The following is a 10246-nucleotide window of genomic DNA, read 5'->3' on the forward strand; positions in this document are numbered from 1 at the left end:
CACTGTGCACACATAGATTCCATCATCTCTGGGGGGCAACTAGGCTTTGGGGGGGACTAATATTTAACATTACATAGCAAAAGACCCCAAATCTCTACAAGTCATTTTTGCTGTTGCTGTACCAAAACACCAGACAACAGCAACTGGAGGGAGGAAGCATTTCTTTTGGCTAACAATTTGAGTTTAGTTCATCATAAGAAAGCACGGCAGAAGAAATGTGGCATGACTGGCCACCCAGTGTCTACAGTAAATGAAACAAGCAACCGCCACAGAGAGATGAACACTACTACTGTGGATACTGTTCTCAAACCAAATGTTCATTAGGGTAGAGAGATAGCAATACTGTTCATGGAGGATGGCTGGCAGCCTCTGCTGCTCTACGAACTCCAGCCCATCATTTGGGGCACTCTCTAGATCTCCTTTTCCCTCTATAAAGGAGCTGCATGCCTACCAGTGAGTATTCCTGTAAATTGCTATGACTTCCCTCTCTGGCAATGCACGTCCCATTCTTGCAGAGATCAGCTTGCATGACCACCTGGAACAGAGTGGCACACAGGTTTTATTTCCTGTGTCACTTCCAGTTGAGCAAGAGTGGCTACCATCTAGGCATGCCTGTCTGAGAGGAGAGAGGAACTAAGCATGTCCGCCAGGAGACAGTAGAGCCTCGTCAGGTTGAGCATGCCAGCCATGGGTCTCAGGGAAGAGCAGGGACACCACACCCATCCCTTAGATTCAGTACAGACCCTGGTTACAGGCAGATACTGGTTACCAGAAGAGTAAAAATTTAAAGTTGACAAAGTGTGTTAGTTATTGAGAGTTTGACAGAATATGCTGTTTACTGGTTTTTGCTGTAGCTCAGTTTTGACACCAGTTCAGTTTTGACATTTGGAATCTGAAACCTGATCCTCTAGTCCTGCTGCTGTCATCTTCTATGACACCCGCTGGGGAAAGGAGAGCAAGCTAGGTTTCAGCATGTGTCCGGCACATCAATATAGTGTAGTAGGCAGAAGCATACCCTCTTTCTTACCGTGATTACGTTTGAATTGAACTTCGCTGCATCTGTTTATATGATTAGCTATCTAAAGGCAGAACAGATCAAGCACACTTAGTATGTTAGCATATTGTCTTATCTATGATTTAACGCAAAATATTCTAAAATTTGTATTTTTTTTCCAATGAAGTCAGGATGACCTGTGTCCCACACACTCGAGGGTGGCTATGTCCAATACACCAAATAGCTGAACAAGTTGCCAGGGAGGAAACGGAGCTCTGGCTGCATCAGTAAAGTAGCTGTGCAGAAGTGATGAACAGAGGAAGTTTGGGAAAACCTTAAATCCTAGCTCACTTTGTAGCCAGCCAGAAGGAAGAGCTGGTCTCCACTGAGATGCCCATCTCCAACAAATGGATGGAGACGGGCTCCCGCGGAGATTGGTAGGAAAATTCCAGGGTCTTGGGCAGCCAGGCGGGAGGCATCAGTAACCAAATCACAGCACTCAATGCAGCTCTAACATTAGAGTGACTTTCTTAGATCCCATGGGAAAGCAAAGTTGAAGTCTCTTCCTCTTTCGTCCCCACCCGCCCCCGTCCCTGCCCCCGACCTGCAGGATTAAAATCAGAAGGGCTTTACAGAGTCTCTGGGTTCACAGAACACATTGAAGATGTCAAGATGGCGTTCGACAGAGGTGAGTGGGAACTGTCTTCAATGCTACCTTATCCCAGTACCCTCTGTGCTAGAACAGAAGCTCACTTAGAGTGGGAAGTGGGGTCTGGGAATTCCTTAGAGTCATTCTTCAGAAAATGGGGGAATCATCCTTTAAAATTCTCTGGAAGAAGTGTTTCCTTAGACCGTGGAGAGGCCAACTCATGAGGAAGAGAGTATGAAAGATGATTTGAATGGGTAGCCTGTCCACACGCCACACACATCAGAGAATGCATCCTCAATTCAGGATCTCGCTTACCAAACTTTCCTCTCAAAGCTCCAGAGAAGGGAGCTGGGATGACTGCATAGGGGTCAGGAGTTAAGTCCTTTAGGAACATACATGTCCAGGAGCCTTGTCTCTTAACATCATACCATTCAGTCGGCTGCCATATCTGCTATGCATTTGCTGTCTTGGTTTGCTGTTCCGTAGCTTCTTTAAAGACATGGAACCAAATTTGCTAAGGCATTTATGCTTTAAATTCTCCATGTGAAATGTGTTAATAATCCCCAAATGATTGAACAATACTTCTCTGAAAAAAAATCTCAGGACCTGTTTGTGAAGTGAAATGGGTTGATACTAATAGTAAAAGGGGTTGAAGATCACAGGAGAATACAGCCCAGATAATCAACTAAGCAGAGCTCCTAGGGGCTCACAGAGACAAACACGGAGCCTGCGTGGGCTTGCGGTAGGTCCTCTGTGTATATGCTATGGTTGTTAGCTTGCGTCTTTATGGGACTCCGAACAGTGGGATTAGGACTGTCTCTGACTCTTTCACCTCTCTTAGGACCCTTTCCTCCTACGGGGTTGCCTTGTCCACCCTTGATTCGAGAGTTTGTGCCTGATCTTATTGTGTTTTGCTGTGTCATATTTGGTTGCTATCCCTGGGAGGCCTGTACTTTGCTGATAGGAAACAGAGACGGAGTGGATCTGGGGGAGAGGAGAGGTGGGGAGGAACTGGGAGAAGGGGTGGGAAGGGAAACTGTGATCAGGGCATATAACATGAAGGAAGAATGAATGATGGTTTTTTTTTTTTTTGGTTCTTTTTTTCGGAGCTGGGGACCGAACCCAGGGCCTTGCGCTTCCTAGGCAAGTGCTCTACCACTGAGCTAAATCCCCAACCCCATGAATGATGTTTTTAAAAGGAAAAAAAGAAAAATAAAGAAAAACATGATTTAAGGGCCGGCAAGATGTCTCTGAGTGAGCTCTTGCCACCAAGCCTTACAACCAGTGTTCAGCCCTCAACACATGATGTGAAGATAACCAAGTCCTACATGTTGTCCTGACTGTCATTCAGTCAGCACAGATAGGCCCCTTACAAAGAAATGTAATTTAAAAAAATATAAAGTACTTCAAAGTGCTGAAAAGATAGCTCAGCAAATAAGAGTAGTTGGTGCACAAACATGAGGATCTGAGTTCAAATCCCCAGCACCCATGTAAAAATCTGTGTGTGGTCTCATATGTAAACAAATTATATATTTTAGTTATCCCATATAAAAGACACACAATCCTGGTATTTATTTACAAGCTGTTAGCCCAGATTGGGCAGGTTGTAAGCTGGTCTAACTTGCATCCCAGCCATGTGTCCCTCGTGATTTGCTATATGAATTTAATCCAGGTTATTCCTGTTCCATCTGCCTATCCTCAGGGTCCACTTCTCCTGGCCACATGCTCATGGTCCATTTCCTTTCCTGGCATCACTGTCCTCTCCGTCACCTTTCTCCTTGTCTCTTGATCTCTCCTGAGACCCCTCATTCAATCATCAAGTCAACTTTTCTCTCTCTACTGCCCAGTCACAGGCTCTAGTCTTTTATTAATAAATTAACTTTAATTTGGGGAGCAAGGTTTACATAGCATTACTTGGTGTACATGGGGATATATTTGTCAGTGTAACCAGATCTCAAGGGCTAATATTTAGCATTTGAATACATAGCAGCATGAAGCCAACCCCCAACACTCCAGTGTGCCTGTGACCTCAACACTCTGTGATTAGAGATAGGAAGATAGCTAGGGCTTGGGGAGCACTTACATGTACATACACTGTACACACACACACACACACACCACATTACATCACACAAAATGCCTTGAGAAGAAACCCAACACTTGGCAAGGAATATAATTGCACTCATGCTATGAGTCAGGGTAGGAAGGGTTAAATTCAAAGAAACTTCAGTGAGCCTGAAAAAGACCTTGGAAACCAAAGGTTGCTATATATGATCTTCTAGTCCAAGGCCAAAGAACACTGACAAGGAAGACAAAAATCATGTGTTTCGTTATGACCTTTTCATACATGTGTATGATCAGATGTCATTTCATACTAGGCTGTTGCTCTACTGTGAAGCCACCTATCTGAAGTAGCGATTGTAATTACTATGATAGATTTCTGTTGGGCGATTAGTGGAGAATGGGAATCACAGAAGAGCCGCTAATCTACCCTGCTGCACTCACATCCATACTCTCTTCACAGCTCCTTTCTGTTACCCCAAGACCCTAACATTATCAGGAGCTGAGAGGGTGACACAGAGAGAGACCCTGAAGCTTGCCAGGACATCGTCTGTGCTGTATCTCTTTTTTTTCTGTGCCTTCTTTAACTTGGTGAAATAAGATCTAAGTGAGACTGTTTTTCAGATGGTGAAAAGGCGGATATCTCTGCTAACATCTACCCAGACATAAACATCATCACCGGAGCCCTGAAACTGTACTTCAGAGACTTACCCATCCCCATCATCACATATGACACCTATTCCAAGTTTATAGAGGCAGCAAGTAAGTACAGAGAACTATAGGCCTCGGGGAAATTAAAGCTCAGAACTCTTCCAAGATTTCCATGATTGTTGACTTTGTCAAGTGGGGGGACACAGAAGTCCAGCAAATAGAAGCCCAGCTAGCACTCACCAGGTGCCCCAAATTCATACTCACCCAACTCTAGAGGCAGAAACTGAGAGCCAGGCAGCTCTGTTCCTCATCCTTTCTCCCTATTTCCGGGACACTAACACAGGCAGACCAATTCTGATATTTGCTGAAAGTACATTTCTATAATTAAAAAAGAGAAAAAAATCAGCATTCTCTAAAGGACTTGTACACTATTTCTACCCATTGTGCAGACTAAAACCAACCCAGGTTTTGCCTGTTTATGCTGTTCTAGGTTAGTAGAAATAGTCAGGTGTAGAGCTTCATTATCCTCACACTCAAGGAGGTGCAGTCAGGGAGATCTGGAGATCAAGGCCAGCCTGGGTTATATAGTCAGACCTTGTGTTAAAAATATAGACTTGTATTAAAATGATAAATAGCCAAGAGCATACAATATTTACTGTGTCAAATACTATGCTAGGGCCACTTATTGATATCTTCTAGTTAATTTTCTTAACCCATCCCATGAAGTAAAGATGATCTTAGAGGGAGGGCAGCTAGCATGGAGAACTGTCCTGACGTGTCCATGAGGGAGCCATCAGTATTTATCTTCCATCAGCCAACAATTGACCTCAGCCTTATCCATTGCTGACCAGTTGAACCCACTGCTCCCAGGAGAGGAGGAGTAAAGGGTATGTCAAGAGAAGGGACCACACTTTGCCTGGAACCAGGTAGTGGTGATACAGGAAGAGCTCAGATGCTGAGACACATGGGAAAGAAGCTAAGCCTTCTCTAAGGAACTTCTTTTGGCTTTGTGGAACAGCGTGTATCTTTGAAGGCATCAGTACATTTGTATAAGTTACCTAACAGGGGAAAGCAAGGGCCTGTTCAGATCCATGCACAATGTATTTTCTAGATGAGCTGTGGTCCTCCCCGCTAGAAAGACCATTCGTTCCTGGGTTCTGGTGGTCCTAGGTAAAGAAGGTTCTAGCAGCTGAATACAACTGTCCCAGGAGGGATGTTGGGAGGGCTTTCCTTGAGCGCCTGCCAATATCTGTCAATGGCCCAAAGTCCACACACTCTTCCTGCCATTGTTAATGTACCTAGTATCTGCTTCTTAACAAGGGTTGTGTATGAGGTTAACCCTTGCAACACCTTTGTAGAAATGCCTTTAGTTATGGCATTGTTGGTTGGCCCCTCTGCCAACTGAAAAACAAAACAAAACGGTATTTGATATGGAGGCCTGGGAAGGAAAGAGTCATTAGACAACTTCAAGGACACACTAACACATGAGACACTGGAATGTAGAGCATTGATAGGTTCAACAGATCAAGACCTCAGGAGAGCAACACAAACTGTGCCTATACCACCAGGGTTAAGAGTTCTATAGGAACCATGTTTCTCTAGAGTACAACAGCCACCTGCTTCACCAATGTTCATTTAACTGAGTTCCCAACCTCAGCTCCTTCTGGAAGGAGATGAGATAGAAGGAAACTGAGGGAAAGAGTATTTGAGACTATATGAGTTTGTAAGATGCCCCATTTCGAACAAAAACAAAGAAATCGGACTTCTTAACACCCATCTGGACTGTTGGCGTCCAGTGTTGTTGATTGTACATTCTCTATAGAAATCTCCAATGCAGATGAGAGGCTTGAAGCTGTCCATGAGGTCCTGATGCTGCTGCCTCCTGCCCACTATGAGACCCTGCGCTACCTGATGATCCATCTCAAAAAGTAAGCCAAAGCCTCTGTCCCTGACCACCCCTGATCTACCCAAGAAGGCATTAAGAAGCCCCATGGAGAGAGTACATAGAGCGGCTGTCAGTGTGGGATGTAGCCTGGGCTCCCCCAGACCACAGCTTCTGTAGGCTGACTCTGGGGAAATATGCCCAGAAGATGGCTCAATGATACTGGTTTCCTATTCACACCTGACTCTTCATCTCCCACTGATCAGCGTCAATTGTCCCAAAACAAGCGAAGGTCTCACTTCAGTGGTGCTGGTCCTTTATGAATCACAGCGGGTTCTTCAGCCCCAGCTGACCAGAACCACAGTTCAAACTATTGTATGGACAGCTCCGAGACAGCCTTTGCTTCCTTCTGAAACCTCACAGGCCAGGCCTCCATCATCTTCACTGTTCTCAGAATTCTTAACTTCCATGATCACACAGAGTACACCCCAGTAAGCTTGGAGCCTTAATGGGCTTTTCTAGCCCTAAGTTCCAAACACCTCATGGGGTCTGTTATAACTACAGTTCACTTCAGGTACTCATTTCTGTCCTAGTTCAGTTTCTATGGCTGTGATAAAGGCCATGACCAAAAGCAGCTAGGGGAGGAGAGGTTTTATTTGGCTTACGTTTCCATTCCATAGTCCATGATTGAGGGAAGTCAGGGCAGGAACTCAACCTGGAGGCAGGAACTGAAGCTGAGGCCATGGAGGAACTCTGCTTACAAGTTTGATCCACATGGCTTCCTCGGGATACTTATACAACCCATGACAGCTCAGGGATGGTACCATCCACAGAGAGATGGGGCACGTCAGTCATTTTCTCACTGAGGTTCCTCTTCCCAGAATGAAGCACGACCTCTTTCCTGTTTGTCTTTTAGCTGTGCAGCATGAAAATTATTCAAACTGAGTTTACTAAGACTAACATGAAGTCGCTGATTTGACCGCTCCAAGGGGAATAGAGAGCGAGGGATTATCTGTGTTCAAAATCTAAGTACATTTTCAGGCGTGCTCCTTTCTGTCAGCGATGGGCAGTCTAAAAGACACAATTCCTGAAGTCAGGAACCTAGGGAATCATTATTCATCTCATAAGGACACCAGTAAAGCGACTCTAGGGCTTATTAGATTTCCTCCTTAAAGCCTCTTTGCTTCTTCTCTTGATGCTGGTCCAACAATAACGATTGCTCTGTACCCCATCCTTTGGGAACCAGGCTTGATAAACAATGGGCCTCCAGTCTGGCCTCATTCCAGCCATTCTCCTGCCCCGTGACAGTAGCCAGGGTCTTCCTAAGCACACAGCAGCCTGTTCTACAAACAGTCTTTCTCCTGTGGTACAGAGCCTGCCTGTTCTCAGCCCCTCTCCAGCATCAGACCACTAGGAAATGGTGACACAAAACAGACTTCCATATGAGGCCCATGAAGGTAGCATGGGTCAGCTGGTGACCTTCTGCCCCTTCAGACTGATATTATCCAACTGACAGTTGCACATTTCTTCAGGAAGGACAGAGTCCCAATCCTTACTGTTCATAGCTGATTCTAGTCATTTTATTCTACTGGCTGAAGACAGTAGCAATAACTTAAAAAGGGAAACAAAGCAGAAAATTACCTGTTAGCAAATGTCTTCCTGCTATTCTTATTCTCCGCTTGTTTTTGCACACCCCTGACCCCAGAGATGATCTCAGGCCTGCTGTACATAGCTAGTGTGTCAGTCCTTCTGAAAATCTGCCTAAGGTCTCTGTGCTTGCCTTACAGGGTTACCATGAATGAAAAGGACAATTTAATGAACGCAGAAAATCTGGGGATCGTGTTTGGGCCCACCCTGATGAGACCCCCTGAAGACAGCACCCTCACCACCCTCCATGACATGCGGTACCAAAAGCTGATCGTGCAGATTTTAATAGAAAACGAAGATGTTCTGTTTTAGTCCATCAGGGAAGTGAGCTGATAGAGCTAGTGGAATAAAAACGTTTCTCACACTTGGTTTGTCTTTTCAAACAAGTGGCAGAATTTCCTGGACCACAGTGGATTGCAGAGTTGGGGACTGTGTCTCCCGCCTCCACATGAGAGCAAGGGTGAGGGGAGGAAACCCCTTACCTTGGGTCTTTTGCCGTGCCTCGTATGTATGTCTGTTTCGCTGGAAGAGTGATTAATAAATCTTTCTTTAACTTATTAAAAAAATGTAGACTTTTAAGCTTCAGTCTTAACAGTAATAAAAGGGAACTTAATTGATAAAGGTACTTGGTAAAGTATGCATTTTCCACCTTCAACAAAACATAAAAAGAAGACAATTCTATATGTTAAATGTTAAATGAAACCTATATTGTAAGATGTATTTTATTTTAGCTGCAAGAATGTTATTTTATTTTAGCAAATAGAATCCAGTGCAGTGCATTGGTTATTGCCCTGTACCTTGTCCCTCTTCCTGCTGTGATGCCTGGTAAACGTTGACCGTGAATGCAGTATCACCTTGACATACCTCTGTCCTGATGAGTTCTTCCATGAAAGTTCACCCCTCCCCCTATCCCTGCTTCTCAGTTTCCGCTCCTCAGCACTGGCTTTCTGCCGTGAGACAGTGTATGTGCATAGCGTCTCTTGGATGGTCTGAAGCATTTACCAGTCTCCTTTCTGTAAGCATTTGGTGACTTCCCAAGGGATGTTATAGAATTAGTCATGGCCTCTCCATATCTCCCGTGCACATCCTAGAACATGCCGAGTATGCTCTGCTACAAAATGACTTGAGGACACTGGATGCCGCTGGACCGTGTCACAGAATTAGCACTTTTCCTCTTCTCAGCCAGGACCTGCAGATGGATGTCAATGGCAAGTTGAAACTCTTTGCCACATTTCCATATGGACGAATCATGAACCTTTAGGATCATTGTTGAATCTTGTTCCTTACTTTCATTTTATAAACCTATTATTAAGTTATGAATAAATAAGGTTGTTTTTAATCAAATGTTTTCCCTTCATAAAGGTTGCTCTGAAGATAATTTAACATGATTTTATTACTAGAGACACACCTGTTGGTTATATTTATCTTAGCATGAGATTTCCACACCAAGATCTCTATATTTTGTAACATAGGTGAAATATTTAAAACAGCAAAAACTGTACATTTAGATTTTTAAAGCCAGTCACAGTGTCTTTCCTTTGATTGTCTAAGACAACCTACGCACTGACAAGACTTGCTTAGAGTGCCCAGAAGAGAACTGCCCTGCTAAGGTGGGAGAGACTGCAGAGATGATTGTCTGTCAGCCCCCCCAGGCCCTGCAGGAAGAATCGTGGCATCCGGGACTCAGTTCGGCTTACTCTCTGCTGTCACCGTCCCTCCCGACTGTACAGATGTGTTTGTTGTGGCTTCTGTACTTCTTGATACTGTCAGTAATAATCTGGAAATGGTTTTATTTTGTGAAGTGAGCAATACTTTGTAATTTATGACAGTGTAATGGAAGGAAAACCATTCTGTGTATTAAATACTCTGTCTATCATTTTGGAGTGTGTCGAGGGAGTTGTATTTGGGGGGAGAAGATGAGACTTTTCAAAACCTTGTTTCCATGTATATTCGACAATGGGTTATATCTTACCAATTGACAAGATGAAGGAGGACCTTAAGAGTCCCCACCTCACCTCACTGGAGTCACCCTAAAGAGCTCACAGCTCACCTGAGTGACCCCCAAAGCATTCCTATGTCACCTGGGCAGCCTGTTCCTCCTGGGCAGCCCACTGGGAAGTAAAGACTCTTCGCTTCTGAAAGACACGTGCACCTAGGCCCTATCCCCCACCCCTTACATAACAGTAGAGTTTTGAGAAAATGCTGCTAGGCCTTGAACAAGGATTGTGGAGTCAGAAAGCCCCAAGTTGATTCTAGACTGACGAGCCTGTTACCAGATCTGACTGGTGGGACCAGGAGGTGGGATGTAGAGGAAAGAGGCTGGGGATGAGTTTGTGCCTCTGGAAATGTGTCAATAACATCC

At 44.6% G+C, this 10246-nt stretch overlaps 1 protein-coding gene across 9 annotated transcripts in view; it reads left to right on the top strand.

The window, feature by feature from the left end:
• The window catches only part of Chn2 (chimerin 2), a 259262-nt gene extending 249497 nt beyond the window's left edge, over positions 1-9765 (top strand). For 8 of the 9 annotated variants that reach the window (XM_087659490.1, XM_087659491.1, XM_087659492.1 and 5 more), the window contains 4 exons: positions 1605-1682; positions 4329-4466; positions 6178-6283; positions 8025-9760. In XM_087659490.1, coding sequence (XP_087515616.1) covers positions 1605-1682; positions 4329-4466; positions 6178-6283; positions 8025-8196 — 494 coding nt within the window. In that variant the 3' untranslated portion in view covers positions 8197-9760. 9 annotated transcript variants of the gene reach the window in all.
• Positions 9766-10246: the final 481 nt, after the last annotated feature.

This window comes from Rattus norvegicus, chromosome 4 (assembly GCF_021556685.1).
Source record: "Rattus norvegicus strain SHRSP/BbbUtx chromosome 4, alternate assembly SHRSP_T2T, whole genome shotgun sequence".
In the NCBI taxonomy this organism is placed as follows: Eukaryota; Metazoa; Chordata; class Mammalia; order Rodentia; family Muridae; genus Rattus; species Rattus norvegicus.